The sequence below is a fragment of the Eutrema salsugineum genome, unplaced genomic scaffold, assembly GCF_000478725.1.
Source record: "Eutrema salsugineum unplaced genomic scaffold, Eutsalg1_0 scaffold_11, whole genome shotgun sequence".
Taxonomy (NCBI): domain Eukaryota; kingdom Viridiplantae; phylum Streptophyta; class Magnoliopsida; order Brassicales; family Brassicaceae; genus Eutrema; species Eutrema salsugineum.
This window is the reverse complement of record NW_006256901.1, coordinates 3,727,884-3,750,835: the sequence shown is the minus strand read 5'-3', so window position 1 is coordinate 3,750,835 and position 22,952 is coordinate 3,727,884. Positions and strand designations below refer to the sequence as shown.

The 22,952-nt window shown below is 38.3% G+C and overlaps 1 protein-coding gene across 1 annotated transcript; it reads right to left on the bottom strand.

Moving 5' to 3' along the window:
* Positions 1 to 3,915: 3,915 nt before the first annotated feature.
* On the bottom strand, positions 3,916 to 4,641 carry LOC112089705. Its single transcript, XM_024160455.1, has 3 exons — positions 4,344 to 4,641; positions 4,211 to 4,300; positions 3,916 to 4,148 (listed from the first exon to the last, which is right to left on the bottom strand). Exons 1-3 carry the CDS (start codon positions 4,639 to 4,641, stop codon positions 3,916 to 3,918), a joined length of 621 nt encoding a protein of 206 aa, XP_024016223.1.
* Positions 4,642 to 22,952: the final 18,311 nt, after the last annotated feature.

Here is a 22,952-nt window from a genome sequence, read left to right as displayed (position 1 = left end):
TACACCTCTATTCCAAGATAGTAGGTTAACTTGCCAAGGTCGCTCATCTCAAATTTGGATGCCATCTGATCCTTAAATTCATAGATATGCTTTGTATTTGTACCTGTTACAAATAAATCGTCTACATAGACCGCAACCATAAGAAGATCTGCATCGAAGTTTCTCTGATAAACTGATGGTTCCTTAGAGCACTTCTTGAACTGTAGTTCATTGAGAATTTGGTTCAGCTTATGGTTCCATGGTTTTGGTGCCTGTCTTAACCCATACAAAGCTTTGTTGAGTCTCTATACTTTGCCTTCACTCCCCTTTAATTCAAAACTTTCTGGCTGTGTAACATAGACTGTTTCTTTTAACTCTTCATGTTAAAATGCTGTTTTTACATCCAGATGATGTATTTCCCAACCATGTGACGCTGCGAGGTTAATAAGAAGCCTAATTGTTTTGATTCGCGTTACAGGTGCGAATACCTCATCGAAATCTATCCCATATCTCTGCACATATCCTTTAGCAACTAACCTAGCCTTGTATTTGTTGATGCTTCCATCTGAGTTTCTTTTGATCTTAAAAACCCATTTTAGGCCTATTGGTTTAGCTTCTTTAGGAAGTTCTGTGAGATCCCATGTATGATTTCTTGTAATCGATTGTATCTCATCCTCACATGCTTTTATCCACTCTTGTCTCTCCTTAGCTTCATTGTAACTTCTCGGTTCATCATTCAGACATAACAGCAGAAGTTCCCCTTCATCATCTCCGAGCATCACAAAGTCCTCAAGATGCTTGGGTAATGTTCTTGGTCGCTGTGATCTTCTTAGAACAGGTTGAATCACTTCAGTTTCTGTTCCCTGTTCGAGATTATCATCTTACACGAACTCATCATTGTTCTCGATGTGCTCGTCGAACTCATCCTGCTCTGTTTCAGACCTTGTTTTGTCGTGCTCTGTTTCGATAATTTCTTCTTCTTGTATACCGTGATTCCCATAACCTCCAAGACTGATTTTGAAACTTCTAGTGCTCTGTTCCAAGCTAGTCTGGCTACAAATCCATCCTTTCCCTTCGTCGAAGCAAACGTCTCGACTCACGACTATTTTCCTGACCTTTGGATCGAAAATTCGATATGCCTTTGATCCCGGTTCTGTTCCTAGGTGAACCAGCATTCTTGATCTGTCGTCTAACTTTCTCAGCTGCGACGATTCTAGTTTTGCATATCTGATGCAGCCAAAAACTCGAAGGTGACTGTTATTCGGTTTTCTTCCGTGGAAAACTTCGTATGGAGTTTTCTCTTTTAGTGCCCTTGTAGATATACGATTCAAGAGGTAAGTCGAATGTCTCACGGCTTCCCCCCATAAGTAATTTGGGACCAATCTATGCTTTAGGATGCTTCTTTTCATCTCCATTAGGGTTCTGTTACGTCTCTCAACAACTCTGTTTTGTTGAGGCGTATAAGGTGTTGTGGGATGTCGCTTTATACCCGAGTTGTCGCAAAAAGAGTTGAACTCTGTTGACAGAAACTCTCCTCCTCTATCAGTCCGGAATGTTTGTATTTTTGCGCCTGATTCTTGTTCCACTAAAGCTTTAAACCTTTTGAATTTTTCAAAGGCATAGCTTTTCTCCTTTAGTAGAATTGTCCACATGTATCTGGAGTGATCGTCGATGAGGACAAAAACGTACTTGTTTCCTGCTGCCGTTGATGGTGTTATAGGACCACACAAATCGCCGTGAATTAGCTCGAGTATTCTGGTTGCACGATACATAGTTGCTTGAGGGAACACATGTTTTGCTTGCTTTCCGAGCAGACATGAGCCACAGATGCTTTTCTCAATTGTTATTTTCGGAATCCCTGATACAAGATCCTTTTGTATGATGCTTTTGATTGTGTCGTAGTTCACATGTCCCAGCCTCTCATGCCATCTGTTTGAGTTGCTCGCTGTTGTTGAATGTAGACACATAGTATTTCTAATTCCCACAAACACTTTGTATAACCGATTTCTTGATCTTATTGCTTTTGCTAGTAACTTTCCATCCCGATCAAGCATTATTAAGTAGTCCCCTTTCATTGACACTTCGCATCCTGATTCCGTCGCTTGTCCAAGACTAATGATATTACTTCTCAAATCTGGAATGTAATATACATTGGTCATTGTTCTTGCCTCCCCATTTCTGTCGATGAACTCGATTGTCCATTTTCCTTTGATATCGATCCGTGAGTCATCTCCGAATCTCACCTTTCCGGTGACTGAATCATCAATTGTGGAGAAGTATCTTCTGTCTCCTGTCATATGATTACTGGCTCCATTGTCAAGGTACCAGATATTCTCTTCATCGGGTTCTACTTTGTAGTTGCTCGGCACGATCTTCCCTTAGTTTAAATACACTACTTCATGCATCATCAACTTATCTGCATCTTGTGTGTCGGTGTTGTCTTCTTCTTGTGTCTCGTGCAACTTAAGTAATCGATCAGGACAATTTGAAGCAAAGTGTCCTGTTTTGTCACACCTGTAACAAGTGATTTTGGACCAGTCTCTCGGTCCATTGGTCCTTCCTCGACCTCTTCCTCGACCGTAGAAGCGTCCTCCTCGGCCTCTGCTTCTACTTTCTTCATTGTAATCGCGTGAAGACTGAGCGTTTGTGTCTGCGTACATCAACTTGCTCTGATCTTCCTGCACATCTTCCTCCTCGTGAATGCGTTCTTCATATGCTTTCATACGACCAACGATGTCTTTGAAAGTTGTTGTGTTAAGATCTAACACTTGCTCAAGTGATGCCACCATATGTATGTATCGTTTGCGGGGAAGACTTTTAAGAAACTTCTTTACGAGTTTGGATTCTTCAATGGTGGTTCCTAGAGCGGCCGATTTAGATGAAATCTCTGATAACTTTCCGCTGAAGTCATCAATCGTCTCAGTGTCTTTCATCTTGAGCCAGTCGAAGTCCGCCATTAAAGTCTGCAACCTCGCTTCTTTAACTCGTTCTGCCCCTACGTATTTTGTTTTAATAGCTTCCCACACTTTCTTTGCAGTATCGAGTGCTCTAACTTGAAGTATTAGGGTTTCGGGTACTGATTGGAATATTAGTGCTGTGGCTACATCGTTCTTCTTGTTGTCGGTTGAATCGGTCTCTACCACGTCCCAGACCTTGTGTACTTTGAGCAGAATTTTCATCATGATGCCCCATACCGTATAGTTTGTAGCGGTTAGCATAAGACATTGAATTGCAGAGCTGCTCACCTCCTTTGGACGTGGATCAGAAGCCGCAGGAACTAGATCTCCCATGGTTTAATTTGTGATTGATCTTTTTGTAAGCTCTGATACCAATTATAGAACTCAAAGATTAAATACTCAAGATAAAATAATGACTCTCTTTATTGCTTAAGAAACTGACTCAAAACTTAAGCTCTCTAATCCTTAAACTCATAAGTTGTGCAACACTTTTGCATCTTCTTATATAGTGGATTATTCCTTTTCCTATTAGAACAACAACTTTCCTTTTCTTAGATAACTCCTAAGTATGTTTAGATAACTCCTAAACATATTCCTAATCCTAACAGGAAACATTCAAGCTTATTCTAGACCATTCTAGAATGTTAACTTCAAGCTTAAGTCAACAATAATTGCATTGATGCAGCCAAATGGATGCAGATTGTTAAAATACTTAAAACAAACCAGCCAAATATGCAAAATTTTTGTTATATATAGAACGATACCCAACCAAAATTTTTTTTTCTTTTAAAGGATTTTTCATTTATACTAAAAGCGGAATTACACCCATGCGACAAAAAAACTACAACCACGGAGGGACAAACAGCAACAAGCTGCAACAAAAATCCGCCACAAGCTTCAGACAAAAAAAGAAAAGTCAAGGGGGCTGGAAAACCGTAAACCAAAAAGTTAACAGAGAGACAACCGAGAGAAGGTTCCGTTATGCACGAGATAGTGGGTCAAGGTGACATCGGAGAATTAGTTGAATGTCAGAAACTAGAGCACTCTGAGGCCTCAAAGAATCAGAGTGAAGCCGTGAGTTACGCTCACAGCAAATGGCGTAAATCGAAGCTTGATACAGAAGCTTGATAATCAGGGAGATGTTAGGATCTCTAACCGGGTCTTTAATCCATCTTAATCCATCTTCAAAAGCGTTAGGAGGAGAGAGATGGGCTTTGTTCATAAAGAAGGACCAAATTTCCGAGCGATACAAATAGTCAAAAAACAAGTGTTGCCTTGATTCATCTGCGGAGCTGCATAAGAGACATGATGAAGGGACTGGGACACCCCAACTTTGTAAACGATCATGAGTATGTAACCGATTCCTAGCCACCAACCAAGTCATGAAAGCATATTTTGGAATCATACCTTTGAACCATATCGAAGTGGACCATGGAGCTGATACGTTACTTGGGAATATGGAAGCCCAAATATCCTTTGCAGAGAACTTGTTTGTGGTAGTATGATTTCCCACCTGCCACAAGTATAGATCATCCACTTCAGAGTGGAGAATAGGAGCCACCGGTGGAAGGCACTCCTTAAGGAGACTGATGATTGGGTTTCGGCTCCTAAATGCAGACACCCACCAGGAACAATTGCTAAGCGCATCTCTAACAGAGGCATCAATAGGGTGGCCTGACACTCTGGGGCCATTCTCCCCTGTCATGTCAATAATCAGACCAAGACCGTCCAGTTATTGTTCCAGAAGTTTGCAGTTACTACTGAACCAATCTCACACACGATGAAAGGCCTAGCCACCGAATGAATCTTGCAGAGCTTTTTACAAATCCAGCTTCCAGAGTTCCGAGGATCCAAATCCCAAAAATTAGCCTGTCCAATGATCAAAAAATTTATGAAAGTGTATATGAAAGGGGACACAACAGACTATTAGTCTTGAAGACTCTGAAAGAAAAGCTTGGTTACTCTCTACTCCTTTATCAAAATTGTTTCAATTTCTTTTATTTGCGTTAACGGTTGTATTGACAATAATTTTATATCATATACACTTTTTATAATATCAATATATTTGATTTCCCAAAAAAAAAAAATAGAACGATACCCTATGTATCAATATATACCTGAACTATCTCTTGATGGCTCTTCATAAGGAAAGCATTCTATTCGCCTAAACTCTTGACTCTCGACTTCATTTTCTACTTTTTCTCCTCCTTTTTGAGAACTGCATTGCTCTTTAACAACATATGGAGATATGGAGGCATTTGAGAGTCATTGTTTTTTTTTTTTTTGAACTAATTTTGAGAGTCATTGTTGACACTTAAGTCTCATGTATCCAAAGAATCCACCATTTATAGTGACCATGTAACTTCATCTCCTTTGCTTGGTTTCTGAAAGTTGGAAACATATATGAAAATTTTCAGAGATAGAAACGTTATACTATGCAAAGAATGCGATTATGATGGTCTGTTCACTCTGAATTTTTTTTTACTTGATGCGAAAGGAGTTGTCTTTTGTGTAAGCACGAGAGCCATTGTATTTTGTTTAAGAAAAGCCGAGGTTTTGTTCATATAGACTGTCAAAAGGGTAAATATGGGAGAAGATGACAATGAGATTTATATATCTTTTGAAGCTAAAACAACCGATACTAGATAGAGATGAGGGAAAAGTCACCACAAACCTTGAAAACATTTGGGCTTGTATAATTCTTCAAACCTTGACAATATTTGAGCTTGAATAAGAAGTCTTAAGAGATCGAAGGGGCCCGAAAGTGTTTAATTAAGGATAGAGAGTGTGAGTTTGGACTCCGGAAAACTGAGTATATATACAGAGGGCATAGTGGTGGTTGCGATTTGAAACGGCTAGAGCATTATGGCTTGAGATTGGAACTGAGAAGCTCGCTAGAGATTTAAGAGGGTTTAGATTTTTCATGATGAGTGTGAGACTCCGCTCCCTTCTTTATTTCCGGGAATCAGACGGACTGACTATCAAATTCATGAGACTTTGATTCCGCCTTTCATCGGATTGGCTATCAATAACTATGAACGTCCCAACTGCTCCTCCCAGTGAACCCAACACCCTTTCTCTAGGCCCGTGGATCCAATGTCCTCTCTCTAGGCCCGTTGGTCCAACGTCCTCTCTCTAGGTCCATTGGCCCACTACTGTCCAGCGGTCAGTGTGTTATTCCGGAAGGTTCGTAAGACTTGTCTACAGTTTCTGCAATCACCATGTGATTTTTTCCCTTGCTTTGTCCTTACTCACACGGTACCGCGTACCACTTCCCGATAGGTTATCCATCCTGAAATTGCTCCACCTTAAACACGCTTAACTCTGGAGTTCTCTCAAGACACTTGACCGGAAACGATAAGTGCACTTTGATGACATAGGTAGCCAAATTAATTCTTATAAACCTTTTCATATATACTAGAAATCGGATGTTACCATGAAGAGCTATTGATATTTTTGCTAGTTTGTAACAGCATATGATTTATCGATTGAACTTTATGCTTCATTTCTGGTTTAATTGGGCTGGTCCCAAAATTATTTTGGATCTTTATACAATGAGCTTATATCGTTTCATCTCTCTGCGGTGGTGTCAAATTAAAATAAAGCAGTGGTTGCAAAATTTCACACTATGAAATTTTTATATAGTTTTAGATTGAGAATTAATAATAATGGGCGAGGTTTATCTTGAGTACAATTGTGTATAGAAAACTATTGAAGAAATTAGATTTGTATTGATGAGATAATGAATACAAGTGAACCTCGAAGAGATTGATTACAACGAGAACTCAAGTAGCGTAGTGTCATTTACAGCTAGAAAATATCTGATTTTAGCTATGTCTTGAGCTCCTTTTTATAGCTCCATTGAGGTCTGAACAGCCTCCACGACTCCCATGCTATTCTTTGGCACTCCTCCTCCGTGATCTCTGTAACGATCCTGAATCATTGTAAGTAAACATAGGACCAAGCCAAAAGTTTGTTTTACTCGGCAACTGGTAGTTCGGAGCTTGCTGGATGCCAATGTTAAAGTATATTTTAGTTGATTGCACGGGTTGCTGCTGGGCTAAAACCTATATTTTGAGCAGTATATTGACTCGGCTCAACTCCGAATATATTAAATTATTTAAAAAATTAATTTATCTGCTTGGCTTAATAGGTTGGATTTAGTTGGATAAATCCAATTCTAACAATTGTTGTTGCTTGACGATATTTATTTTTTCGTGATGGACTTTGTTGGAAATGGATATTATTTTTGGTGATGTGGCGGATTGACATACTATGATTGGTGGATTTGCATATTATGATTAGTTGATTCTTTTTCCGTATTTTTTACCTATATGGATAGTGTTAAAGGCCTCCAAAGTTATATATATATATATATATATATATAAAAAAGTTATTTTTTTTCTCTTTTTTTTTGCTGCCACCTTTGTATCCACATGTCAAATTTTAGCTGGTTTTTTTGACAAAATTTTCAATTTTTTGTTTTCAATAATTGGTTTTGATTACGTTATTAAGATCATTAATAAATAAATTTCTTCATACACATAAAACAAAGAGCATAATAATAAATACAGATCAATTTTAACAAAAAATAAAATCATTGATATCTACCAATTTTAAAAAATTATTAAAATTAGTTTCCGTTGGTATATGTGATAAAGTATATAATATAAAATAAAGTTAATATATTTGTGATTCATTTTATATTGAATAATTAAAAAAATAAACATAAAAAAAGATATGAGTATATATAAAATCAAAATATCTATTTATAAAAAGAAAAATCAAGCTATACTTACATGCAACCATTCAAGACAAACACTTCATTAGAATCATAAAGACTGCATGACCAGCAAAGTACCAAGTTCGAGCGTTTTGATAATAATATGATGAATCCGTCTACTATTAATGTTCATTTACGAATTCTAGGAAACTTAACATTCACGCCAACCATCAAATCTATTGCTACGTTAATATAGTGTACAGTCGATTTTATATTGTTCAATGATTTCAGTACAAGCATGTTATGTTTAATGCCAAGGCAACCAATTTTATAGTTGCCAGGATTATCCAAGGAATTGCTTAGTTACCGGTAACTCTAGTGCAGTAGCAGCTAATTTAATGACCTATTAATTTAGTTTAGATTATTTTTTCTTTACAAATATTTTAGCTAAAAAATTGTATTCCTTAAAAAATCTATATATTATCTTTTGGTTTAAGGAAAACATGTATCATTTTTACACTTTAATCAGCATCTAATACTTACACACAAATAAAAAACGTATGATTTAATTTATTGAAGTTCGTTAATTCTAAATATATTTCAAATGAAGCGTATATAGTCTAGAGATAAGTAATTTAATACGAATAGGTCTAGTTTGCATCATATGTTCAAGATAAAGCTGAAGTTATATCCAAAAATGTAATTTAGTAACATATTATATATGGACTTCAACAAATAGGTCTTATATAAAACAAAATAAAAAGCAAAAATAATGCAACGAAAAATTAAAATGTTATGATCTTCCCTTTAAAAACCCCAACTAATTGCATAAAATTTTCAGCCAAAAGAAAAAAAGGATTAAAATGTGTATCATCCACTAAACAAACATAGACATGATCTTATACTTCAGAAATTAAATATAGAACAAAAAAACACTTATTTCTTAAGTTCATAAAGAGAATTCAATTAACTACCAGATTCAAAAACAAAAGTTAGAAACATATTATATATGGACTTCAACAAATAGTTCTTATATGAAACAAAGAAAAAACAAAAATTATATAACGAAAAAGTTAAAATGTTAAAATTTTTCCTTTAAAATCCCAACTAATCGCATAAAATTATCAGCCAAAAGAAAAAAGCATATTTCTTATGTGTATCATCCACTAAAAAAACATATACATGATCATATATTTCAGAAATTAGAAAGAAAAAAAATATCTTAAGCTCAGAGATAGAATTCAATTAACTACAAGACTAAAAGCAAATAACATTATATAATAAAAAAAGTTTAGAAATTGTTTACTACACATATTTCACACATACTCCAACTGATATAAATTAAATAATAAAAAATGCATCCATTAGAGACTCCTGATGTTTTCTACTAAGCAAATATCAAACCATTTACTAAGCAAACACAAAAAGTTAAATTTTAAGAAAAATCAGCAATTGCATAAATTGACAGCAAACAGAAAAAGGAGAAAAGTGTACATTTATTTGTATAATTTGTTTAAAAACTATTAAAAAAATCTATCACAAACAAAGACAAAATATTAAACTACGAAAAAACAATTTATTTTTCAAAAAAGGGAAAAAACAAGTTAACATGTCTTCGCGTCATTCTCTAGTCCGTTTTATATAAAGGAGATATGCCACAAAAACATAATTTAGATCATGTAAAGAAAAAATTTGAACATCAAAATAATTCATCTGAAATTGGAAAGGATCACATCATATTCAAAGCTTTCCACTTTTCATACCAGCTAAAATTTTGGGTAAGATATAGGATATTAGTTAAATTTTAATTGCTGGTAAATTGATATCTATTTTATATATAGTATATAATGTAAAGTAAAAACCAAAGAACTAACACTGATTGGAAATAAATTTATTTTTATTTTCATTTTATTAAATTATATTTTAAAGAAAATACAACAGTTTATCCATGAATACAGCCTCTATAATAATTACAATAACATCTAAAATGTTGACAGTTTTTCATATACTTATCTTTTTCAAACAATGACGTGCACATTTTCGACAAAAATCAGATCGGTCTATAACAGCACGATGTCCATAAAATTAAATAGATGGGAGTTGGTTTCTTATTTGAGGGCTCACTATTGGATTGCCAAAATGATTATTATCTCCAGAAATAAATTTTGTCAAAATATTTGACGCACCTTTAAAAAATTTGAAACAATTTGTAGTTATGATATTATGGTGCTTGTAAAAAATGTTAAATTCCTTAAGTATCATATTTACTAGCGACAAATAAAACTTACCTGATAAAATAAGCACTAGAAAAGTAAAAAAAGAAATATCTTCATTTTTTGGAAATTCAAAATATTTTTGAACTATTGAGCTTTAGTTGTTGTTTTGAATTTTTGTTGTGAAATATTATAAGCTTAATAATGATATATTTATATATGTTTACACAAGAGTAATGTTCTAATCAACGTTTCTTGTGTAATAAATGATCGTTAGAGACACTGTTCTCTTTTAATAATAGTGTCTGTTTACAAATATTCATAAAACTGTAACTATAATTATTATAAGTTATTAACTGAAACTTTTAAGATGAAAACCATAGTCTCATTATAGCTTATACTCTGATTTTTAATTTATTTAGAGAATGAAGAAAATATGAAATTCAACAAAAAATCATTACGATATGTTATTAGAGAATTACATAGAATATACCAAAAGTTTCTCTTAATTACTGGGATATATCTCTTTAACGATATACGGAAAAATATTTGGAAAAAATACATCTAACATATCAAAAATTTAGGTGTTTACCTTTTATGCCATTATGATTTATTTTTGACAAAAACAATTACAAAAACAAAAACTAAAACCCAAATTGTTATTTTTTTTCCTTCTTCTCCTTTGTGTTCTCCGACAAGATATCGTGACGACTGGAAGTCACCGAGGTTTGTCAGAGATTTTGTCGGTGTTACCTACAGATTTTTATTCTCTTCTTCTCTGTGTTTTACCTTCTTCTTCTCCGCCTTCTGTCTTTTCTCCTTCTCTGATTTCCTCTATTTTTTTCTGGTTTCCTCTTCTCCTCTTTTTCGGTTTCTTGAGAGATTTATCGTGACTCTTCTTCTCCATTTGCAACGGGTAGGGTGAGTTTTTGGCAGATTTTGGTTTTGTTTCTCGTTTGGACATTGTTTTGGGTGAAAATCAAAACCCTAACTTTGAAAATTTGGGATTTGTTTTCCTTTAAATAGTTCATTTTGAAATCTGGATATGTCATGTTGTGTTTTAGAGATTGAAGTTAAGAATGTAGCTCAGATTTGATTCACAAATTTGTGAAATCTGAGCTATTTTTTGTTTATATAGTTTATAAAAAATATGCATATAATACATGAATAAAAAATAAGTCTGTATTAAGGGAAAATTCTTATTTTATTGTTTCCATAAGCAGTGTATATATACATTACATAACTAATGTATTAGAAACCCTAATGGGCCATGAGACATTAACCTGATGGTTAATGGGCCGGTTACTAGAAGTCCATTTGTTTATAACACTCCCCCTTGGACAAGGTAACCGTGCCTGTCACAAAACCGGGATCTCTATAATGCGCTGGGGAACGTTGCCTCATTAAAACTTTACCAAGAAAACCCAGTGGGAAAAACCATGGTGAAGGAAAAAGAGTACAACACACATTACTCCCCCTGGTTTAGGCATCACTGTAGATCTCTAAGTCTACACATTCCTATCTGATGAATGAGCTTCCGGAGTGTAGAAGTCGGTAATGATTTAGTGAATAGATCGGCTGAATTTTCGCTTGATCGGACTTGCTGAACCTTGACCTGACCATCCTTCTGTAGCTCATGAGTGAAGAAGAATTTGGGCAGAATATGCTTCGTCCGGTCACCTTTGATGTAGCCGTCCTTGAGTTGAGCGATACAAGCTGCATTGTCTTCATACATCACCGTAGGCTCCTTATCTTCGTCCATACCACAATCTGATCGGATATGCTGAGTCATGGACCGCAACCAAACACACTATCTACTAGCTTCGTGAATGGCCAAGATTTCCGCATGGTTGGATGAGGTAGCGGCAATAGTCTGCTTCATGGATCTCCAAGATATGGCTGTTCCTCCATGCGTGAAAACATAACCGGTTTGAGACCGGGCACAGTGCGGATATGACAAATATCCTGCATCAGCAAAACCAACTAGACCATCCTTGTTATGGTTAGAATAAAATAATCCCAAGTCCTTAGTACCTTGAAGGTATCTAAGGATGTGCTTAATACCGTTCCAGTGCCTTTGAGTTGGACACGAACTAAAGCGAGCTAAGAGGCTCACGGCAAAGCAGATGTCTGGTCTAGTGTGACTAGCCAAGTACATTAATGCTCCTATGGCACTGAGGTATGGCATTTCAGGACCGAGGATTTCTTCATCGTCCTTCTTTGGACCGAATGGATCACTATCCAATCCAAGGCTCCTCACAACCATTGGGCTGGTCAATGGGTGGGCCTGGTCCATATTGAATCTCTTGAGTACCTTTTCAGTGTATGCCAATTGATGCACAAGGATTCCGTCATTGACGTACTCAAGTTGTAATCCCAAACAGAATTTAGTTTTGCCTAGGTCTTTCATTTCAAACTCTGCTTTTAAGCATTCAACCGTTTGGGCGATTTCACCAGATGTTCTGAGGATGTTCAAGTCATCCACGTATACTGCTATGATTACAAATCCTTTGTTTTGATATTTTCTGATGAAGATGCATGGACTGATCGGATCGTTTTCGTAGCCTTCTCTGATGAGATATTCGCTTAACCGGTTATACCACATACGTCCGCTTTGTTTCAGTCCATATAAGGATTTGTTCAGCCTAATGCAGTGTTTATCACGAGATGCATGCTTATCTTTGAGCTCAATACCATCTGGTAATCTCATATAGATTTCACTGTCCAGTGGTCCATAAAGATATGCAGTTACAACATCCATTAACCGCAAATCTAAGTTTTCTCTTATGGCCAGACTTATGAGGAATCGAAATGTAGTTGCATCCACCACTGGAGAATAAGTCTCCTCATAATCGATTCCGGGTCTCTGTGAGAATCCTTGTGCTACAAGGTGTGCCTTGTATCTAACGACTTCGCCGAGTTCGTTTCTTTTACGCACAAAGACCCATTTGTTTCCCACTGGTTTAACATCGAATGGTGTCCTTAAGATCGGACCAAACACATTCCGTTTCTTTAAACTATTCAACTCCACGTTTATGGCTTCTTTCCATTTCAGCCAATCTGATCTACGAGTGCACTCAATTATAGACGTGGGTTCTAGATCCTCTTGCGTGTGCGCAATCTCAAGTGCTACCTTGTATGCAAAAGTTTCATTGATGTCGACATCTTTTCTGTTCCATAGAGAACCGAATATGATATAATTGATTGAGATCTCATTATTATCAATCCCTTCAGAACCTTGAGTTTTGGCGTCCCAAACCTCTTGAGATGGTTCGATAGGGTAAGTATCAGCTGAGGCTGTATCCGTGTTCTCTTGAATCCCGGTTTCAATCATTGCACCTTTCTTTGATTTCCGGGGATTCTTATCTTTGGAACCTGGTGGTCTACCACGTTTCTTACGTGCGTCAGACTCTGTAGCAACTTGACTTTTCCCTGAGGGGACATCTATTCGTACTGGTGCATTACAAGCTGGTATGTACGATTTGGTAACTTTGTTCGGATCAGCAAAGGAATCTGGCAATTGATTAGCTAGCTTTTGTAAATGTATAATTCTTTGGACCTCTGAATCACATTCTAGAGTCCGAGGATCTTGCCATTGTGTGGATGTTTGATTCCATGAAAGTTCTTTTACCAGCTTGTCTGTCTCACCACCTAATCTAGGATATACCGATTCATCAAATCGGCAATCTGCATATCTGGCTTTAAACAGATCTCCTGTAGTTGGCTCGAGATATTTTATGATGGTGGGAGAATCAAAACCAACATATATTCCCATCCTCCTTTGAGGTCCCATTTTAGTCCTCTGTGGTGGTGCAATGGGTACATAGACTGAACACCCAAATGTTTTAATATGGGAGACGTCTGGCTCATGACCCGTTAGCAATTGGGATGGTGAATATTTGTGCTCACTAGATGGTCGTATGCGTATTAGTTCAGCGGCATGTAAGACTGCGTGTCCCCAAGCTGAGACCGGGAGTTGTGACCTCATGAGTAATGGTCTAGCAACCCATTGAATTCGTTTAATGAAGGATTCAGCTAATCCATTTTGTGTATGGACATGTGGAACGGGATGTTCAACACTTACCCCCATGGACATACAATATTCATTAAACGCTTGGGAAGTGAATTCACCAGCATTATCAAGACGTATAGTCTTTAATGGGAAGTCTGGAAAATGGGCTCGTAATCTGATGATTTGGGCCAATAAACTAGCAAAAGCCTGGTTCCTAGAAGAGAGCAGACAGACATGCGACCAGCGGGTCGATGCGTCAATGAGGACCATGAAATATCTGAATGTCCCACAAGGTGGGTGAATTGGTCCACATATGTCTCCTTGGATTCTTTCCAGAAAGTTCAAGGTCTCTTTAGACACTTTGACTGGTGAAGGTCGGGTAATCAGTTTTCCTTGTGAGCAAGTTGTGCACTTGAGGTGCTGAGGGAAAATACCATTTGGTTTAAGGCTGTGCCTTTTAGAATTCTGGACTAATTTACGCATCATGTTCGCACCGGGATGACCCAGACGATCATGCCAAATAGTGTAATCTAAAAACCGTGCTTTGATAGCAGCATTAGCCTCAATCATACTGACTTTAGCATGGTAAATGCCAGTAGATACGGCGGGTATAGTTTCAAAAACTTGTTTATGGCCATTTATCATTTTAGTGATAATTAAAAACTCTTTGTTCCCTTCATCCTGAGTTTCGATATGGAAACCATTCAATCTTATGTCTTTGAAACTCAATAGGTTTCTCTTAGAACTGGGTGAGTATAAGGCATCAGAGATGTCTAGATATGTGCCATTTGATAACAGCACATTAGCTTGGCCATGGCCCTCTATTTGGCTCGAACTACCCGCTATAGTGCTAATGTTTGCGGTTTTGATTACTAAATTTATGAAGTAATTCTTGTCTTTTAGAATGGTGTGGCTCGATCCACTATCCACAATGATATCCATATTGTCTTGCATATCTTTTCGCCAAATGGATTTCTGACCGGCTTATGATCTGGGAGCTAAAGACCACAGATATCTACTGGAAACTCCTGAGAATGATGGCCAGAAGGGAGGACAAACAGCTGCTACAATGGAGGAACCACCGCTTGGAAAGAATCACCCGCTAAGGTGGGACAGCGCCGATTGTTTTGAGTCTTGAGGGCGCGTCTGGTGTCGGATTGAGGAGCGGTTTTCACCACTAGATTCTTCTCATCCAGGGCTTCAAAATGATATGAGATCGCCTTCTAACTCCTTGTATTTTGAGAGATATGATCGTTTGAAGTTGAGCTTCGTGCTGATAACGTATTAAGGGAAAACTCTTATCTTATTGTTTCCATAAGCAGTGTATATATACATTACATAACTAATGTATCAGAAACCCTAATGGGCCATGAGATATTAACCTGATGGTTAATGGGCCGGTTACTAGAAGTCCATTTGTTTATAACAATCTGCTATTATTTGTAGATTTGTTTGACGTTATTAGAAAATGTTTACATGTATATTTGTTAGATTTGGAAAACTTGATAGAAACTTCTATTTAATTACCTTGATAGATTTGTTGTAGGTTTAAATTCGATGGTGAGGATGAACAATGGATCTAGAGCTTCGAGTGGAACATCCATATAATGCATGGATGATATTTATTTGGGATTTATTTTGTAGACTTATATTAATTTTTTCAAGAGTTCGTAGACTTAATGTAGTTTAAATTAGTTCATACTCAAACGCAGACTTATTATATATGTATAAAATGTGTATTATTCAATACATTTTTGACTTCTTCATACAATTTTTTGTAGACTTTTTGATATATTGGTAAACATAGTTTTTTCTACACACATGCGGACGATTAGATACAAGGTTCACTTGTTCAAAATTTTATCGAAAAAATGCTGAAACATAATTAAGATAACAATGGTTGACTCTCCATCCAGAAAATTATAATACGTAAAATTAAGAAGAACATGTCTTCACATTATGGCCTATTTGACTACATTTCGAACATGTGTAAATTTTTTAGGATACACATTTCCTATGATGGTTACCAATTGTTTTGTGCCTCTCTGAGATAATGGCAAGTCTTCTATACCCAGTATAACAAGTGCAGGTAATTGCAAAATATACAGCATAAGACACAATAGCTCTACAATTCAAAAATAAATCTACAAAAAAAATATTCCCTCCTAACTAAAAAGTCTATAGTCCTACGAAACAAATCTATAATCTAATAAATCTGCATCGTCTGAATATATATCTACCTAATAAATCTGCAAAAACATAAGTCTACCATACAATTTAAATCTATCGAAAACATAAGTATACCATTTATAAATCTAATAAATATGTTTTAACATAAGTTTATCATTTAAGTCTACAGAATGCATAAGTCCACCAGATAAATCCCCTTAAATCCAATAAATTTGCACTTTCTACAGATATGTCTATCTAATAAATTTTTCTTAAGATAAGTTTATCATACAAGTTTATCGAAAACGTAAGTCTAACACAAATTTCCTAAAAACCAATAAATCTGCAACTTCTACAAATATGTCGACAAAATAATTATACTTTATCATAAGTTTATCATACAAGTCTACCACCACAAATCTCCTAAAATCCTATAAATCTACACAGTATTTAACAAAATGTCTAACTAATATAATTACCTGATATGTCTACCTTAAATTTATCATAACAAGTCTACTGAAACTGAACTTTATCAGCACAAGTATCTTAAAATCTAAGAAATCTGCCTTAACATAAATTTCTCATACAAGTCTACCAAAACATAAATCTAAAATCACAAGTTTCCTAAAATCCAATAAATCAGCACTGTCTACATATATATCTACGTGATGAGTGTACCTTCACGTAAGTACTGCATTTATAAGTCTACCAGACAAACTTCCTAAAATCCAATAAATCTACACTGTCTATGAATATGTCTATGAAAATGTAAGAGTAGTAATACGGGAACTAAAACAGAACACAACACAGAGATTTTCTCTTCAAGAATATTTCACTAGTAAATCTGTTTGTAACTTACAAGTATACAGAACCCGATTTAGAGCAACCTCAAGACACACCTTGATTTGCTACACTAGCCTCCCCTGTTCTTGAATCGATACGTGATTCAAGAACCTCTCACCCAAACCCCTTAGCACACTAGCTCACAAAAACTCTCACAGATTTTCGCTCACCCTTTGCTAAGAATTCTCTCAGTTGTGTTAAAAACCCTACACAGTTTTCACACGCCTATTTATACACAATAGGACTTGCAGCTGTTCCTCGCCCAGACTCTCCTTCCGATTCTCCAAATCTTCATGAGAATCTTCACCTTCCTTATCTTCTCCTAAGATGAAGGAAACTTGATATTTCCTTCAAATATCCTCCAAGATACTCCAAGCTTCCTATCCACGTCAGCTTCTCGTCTCTTGAAGTGTCCAGCACGTCCTGCAGCTCCAGCTCAGCTTCCAGCTTACCTCCACGTGTGTAGATTGCTTTGCAAGTCTTCCCGTGTCAGCTCCTGGACTAGTCGGACTGCTACATGTGCTGCTTCTGCCTTGTTTGCATCTTCAATCTCCCCCTTTTTAGCATATGTGCTTCACAAGTACCTGTTCCAGGAAATCGAGACCAAACAAGCAAAAACCAAACCAACAGACTACTAGCCACACATAATTCTGAAATGATTCCGATTAACCAAAAGATCTCCAAAAAAAAAATGGAGTACCAAGTCATAACATTAAAGAGTTCAAGGAGATAACCACAAAAGTATCCAAGTTTTTTTAAAAAAAAGTATCCAAGTTTTTTAAAAAAAAATCTCCTCACTCCCCCAGAATTAGACACCCCCTAAATAAGCCCAGAAACTCCCCCATAAGTTACGCATCCATCGATTTCAATCTTCTCCCCCTGCTTGTGAGCACAGATGTTAAAAACTAATCGATGAGCAAACATAAGTTGAAAGTTCAGATAGGGTCTAAATGAGCTTACTTGTAACTGCAGTGCGTAGCATTGCCATTACTACCCCAAGTTGCTCAAGTGCTGACGCCACATCTTCAAGTGCTGTCCTGATTCCATCTGTATCAGCTGGCGCCTCTGGCACTCGAATCACTCCTAAACTCACGCTGTTGACTCCTCCAGCTGGTACGTCCGGTTGGGCAGTTGTTGTAGAACGCAGATTCGACCTTGGTTGATGTGGCGTTGATGCTGATGCAGTCTTCTTCCGGGCCTCTTTCTTCTCTTTTCCCTTTGCCCTCACTTCTGTAGCAGCAGCTGCGGCTTCTTTCTTGAGAAACGTCTCTCTGCTTTGTGGATCTTTCTTGTACTTTGTTGGAAAGATCCACATCTCTCCTTCTTCAAGCTGCAGGATCAACTGTCTCTTAATGACCTTGCTGATGAGACAGGGAAACATCAGCCATCTCTGATCTCCTCTGATTACTTTGCTCAGATCAAGCATCTGCTGAAAGATCATCCGTCCTATGTCTACTTTGACTCCGTGTGCCAGTTTGTAGACCAGTCTTGCTCGCTCTTCGGAGATATGGTGCTTATTTGTTGACGGCACCCAGTTGTACGAAGCAATAACCATCAGGGCAGCTATCCTGGGTGGAAAGTCCCTTGAAGTCAGCTCAGACCAGACAGACTGATGTCCCTGAGACAGATACTTCGATACCTCGGAGATTGGCACAAGATCTGCCTCTGCTTCTTACTTCCTCTCTGCCTCAGACAACGGCTCACGACGAAGAGTCTCGTTGATGATTCCTGGCGAGATCCAAACCTTTGCTCCCCTGATCCTTACCACAAACACCTGTGATGGGTCACTTGGTGTCTCAGATGGTAGTCCGGCGTAGAACTCTCGCACCACCTTACTCATGTAAGGTTTGAGTTCCGTCACTGACCATCGCATTCCACTTTGAAGAAGTACCTCATGATACTTCCACTCGTCAGCCTCATCCACATCAACAATCCTTTCGCACCAGATGTACCTATCTTTAAAAAGTTGGATTCGTTCGTCAGTCACCGCCCTCTTCTTCTTCCGAAGATTTGTCTTCTTTTTCTTCCTTTTCTCAGATTTGGAAGATTCAGCTTTCTTGTTCGAGGATTGCGATGGCTCCGCTGGTGCACTCGGAGGAGTAGTTTCTGAGTCATCGAGATCTTGTCGGGGTCGCTTAGCTGGAGAGACCAGGGCTACTTGCAGACTTCGTTTTCTTGTTTGTTCTTCGATCTGGTCTTGAACAGACATCTCTTCCGGAATTAGATCACACGTTGGATCGACTGACTGAGTTTCTGCCTCCTGAGTTGCTTCAGGAACCTTCGAATTAGCCTCTGTAGACTTTTCCGAAAGTATCTCCAGCGTTGAGTTCCTCAGATCCTTCTCCTGAGCCTCGACTGGGTTCGGCGAATCAGTCGGATTCTGAACCTCCTTCGATGTTTCAGGTTCTGATTTTCGGCTGGGTTTGACAGATGATTCACCTCCTTCCTCGGCTGTAGCGAAGGAATCACCATCGCTACAGGGATCTTTGGGCTGAATTTCTTGTTCTCCAACAAGTGGAACTGTTGGAGTTCCTTCATCGGTGCTTCCATCTTCGATGATGTGAGGCTGTGAGGCATCGGTGGCTGCATGCGTCATCTTGGACTTTGATTTCTTTCCAATGGCTCCTCTGCGTGTTCCTGTCACCATTTTAAGGGCAGATCTAGAAGGCGATGCTTCGAATTGAGTCACACAGATTCTTTGCACCTAGGGTTTTGGGACAATTCAGTGTTGCGTCTCTTCCTCTTCCTCTCCCGCAAATATAGCAACTTCAATTTCCCTCTCCTCTGTTTTGATTTTCCTTTTTCTTCATGGGCTGCTGTTGGGCCTACCTGCATAAGAATCATTTGTCCAAGACCCACTTCCTGTTCAACCATGACAAATTTTTCTAAAAGAAAGAACCCCATTAGTACACCACGAAGAACACGACAGTCATTGACACATTTAATCCGAAGAATTTGTGATGACTAACATAGACAGTAACCGTTCATGTCATCACCCCTCAACTGGCTTTTGAAAACAGTTTTTTGAGTTCAGTTTGTTTACCCAGGTTCACAGATGATACATAGGCTGACTCAGCACATGACTCGAATGATCATTCAGCTTCTTCTTGATTCTTTGTGCCTTGCCAGGTTTGATGCTGAGATTAGCTTTCACATTATCTTGTCTTTATCAGGCTCTTCATCAGTTTTCAACCTTTATTCAGCAAGAGAGAACCCTGGTTCACCGTCACAGTGTATTTTTTTATTTTATTTTTTTCTTTTGGCTGAAATACACCGTGACTTGGCAGCTTCCTTTCTTTTTCTGCCTTGGGTTTTTCTTAAGATTCGGACAGGTCTTCTTCTTTTTTTTTTGATGTAGAGCCTGTCTCAGCAGCACAGATTTATCTGTAGCTCAGTCTTATCACTTTGACTTCTCAAAGACCGACTTACATTGGTTCCAGGTTGTTTGGTTCTCTCCGTGAAACCTGTACTGATGTCAAGACATGACGACAAGATAGGTAGCTCTTTTTCTCTGACCTTTAACCCTCAAGGCTGAATCGAAACTTTATGTTCATCCTGAGTCTGTACCTGTATCAGTTCTGCACATCTCAAAGCACTTGTTAGATTCCACAAACACCAATCGCATTTCTCAAAGTGACAAAACGGTTAAAGTCCAATGAATTTATGAATAAATCAGCCAGTTGAGATTCAGTGACAACATGTTTGATCACTACCTGTTTTTCTTCCACTAATTCACGAATAAAGTGGTGTCTTATGTCGATGTGCTTAGTCCTTGAGTGTTGTACCGGGTTCTTAAAGATGCTTATAGCACTCTTGTTGTCACAGTACACAAGAAGTGGACCTGAGTCCATCCCATAGTCAGCGGACATCTGCTTCATCCACAGTAGTTGGCTACAGCAGCTCCCCATGGCAATGTATTCTGCTTCAGCAGTGGAGAAGGACACTGAGTTTTGCTTTTTGCTGAGCCACGAGACGAGGTTGTTTCCGAGGAAGAAACACCCACCACTTGTGCTTTTCCTGTCATCAGCACTTCCTGTCCAATCTGCATCACAGTATCCCACTAAGTTCTGATTCGATCCTTTCGAGTACCAGATACCTAAATCAACTGTCCCCTTGACATACTTGATGATCCTCTTTACAGCCTCAAGATGAGATTGCTTAGGTTTAGCTTGGTACCTAGCATAGATGCCAACACTTAGGCAGAGATCTGGTCTATTTGCTGTGAGGTAGAGGAGACTCCCAATCATTCCTCTATACAAGGTAGGATCAACACTTGTTCCCTCATCATCTCGTGTGAGACTGGTGGCTGTGCTCATTGGAGTCTTTGCTTCTCTGGCTGAATCAAGCTTGAATCTTTCCAAGAGATTTCTAGCATAGGTGCTCTGTGATATGAAAACACCTTCTTCCGATTGAGTGATCTGAAGCCCCAAGAAGTATTTGAGCTCTCCCACCATATTCATCTCAAATTCACTTGCATGCTCGCCACAAAAGCATCAACTAGCTCTTGAGAGGTCCCTCCAAAGATTATGTCGTCCACGTAGATCTGGACAATCATTATCTTATCTTTCTGCTTCATAATGAACAGGGTTTTGTCCACACTACCTCTCATGTATCCTTCTTGAACTAGAAAGCTTGTCAATCGTTCATACCAAGCTCTGGGTGCCTGCTTCAGTCCATACAGTGCTTTCTTGAGCTTGTAGACATGACCCGGGTTGCCTGCGTCCTCAAACCCTTTCGGTTGCTCCACATACACCTCCTCCTGAATCAGACCGTTCAAGAAGGCACTTTTGACATCCATCTGATATACCCTGAAGTTGAGTATGCATGCCATTCCCAGGAAGAGTCTGATTGACTCAAGACGTGCCACAGGTGCAATGTCTCTTCAAATCCACTCCTTCTACTTGGGAGTATCACTGAGCCACTAGACGAGCTTTGTTTCGAACCACTGCTCTATTTTCATCAATTTTGTTCTTGAAAATCCACTTGGTTCCCACAATGTTGCAGTCCATCAGTCGTGGCACTAGTTCCCACACGTCATTTCGAATAAACTGCTCAAGTTCTTGTTCCATGGCAATGATCCAGAACTCATCCTGCAACGCTTGTCTGTGATATTTTGGTTCAATCACTGACACAAAGCAGGAGTATAGCACCATCTCAGAGAACTTCCCAACCATTTTCTTGAAATCCAGTTGAATGCCATGAGTTTTCCTCCCTTCATTCACCTCACCGATGATATCTGAGGCTGAATGATTCCGATGAACTTGCTTGGTGGTCTCCTGAGTCATGATCTGAGGCTCTTCGGTTGACACAGATGGCTGTTGCATCGCCTCTGCTGTCTGTGTTACCCGATCCACTTCATCATCTTCAGAATCACTCCCGATCACAGGCTTCTCCCATTCCATCTGAGCGTAGTCATCAAACACCACATTGACTGACTCAACCAGAACCTTCGTCCTCATGTTGAAAACACGAAAGGATGAGCTATGACCTAAGTAGCCCAGAAAAATTCCTTCATCACTCCTTGAATCAAACTTTCCGAGATGATCCTTATCATTCAAGATGTAGCACCTGCTTCCAAAGACATGAAAGTAACTTACGTTAGGCGTCTTTCCTTTCCATAATTCATAAGGAGTTTTTGATGTTCCCTTTCGCATGTACACCCGATTGATTATGTAACATGCTGTGCTGACTGCTTCTGCCCAAAAACGTTTGGGAACTTGATTTCCATAGATCATCGCACGAGCCATCTCCTGAAGTGTTCGATTCTTCCGTTCCACTACGCCGTTTTGCTGTGGAGTTCTGGGTGCAGCAAACTGATGGGCTATTCCATGACTTTCACAGAACAACTTCATGAACTCGTTCTGAAACTCTCCTCCATGATCACTCCTGACTCGTTTGATTGAACCTCGTTCATTCATGAGTTGTAGAGCCCAGATTCTGAAGCTGTCCGCCGTGTCAGACTTTTCTCGGAGAAACCTGACCCATGTGAATCTGGTGAAGTCGTCAACTAGCACAAACACATACTTTTTACCTCCCAAACTCTCTGTCTGAACTGG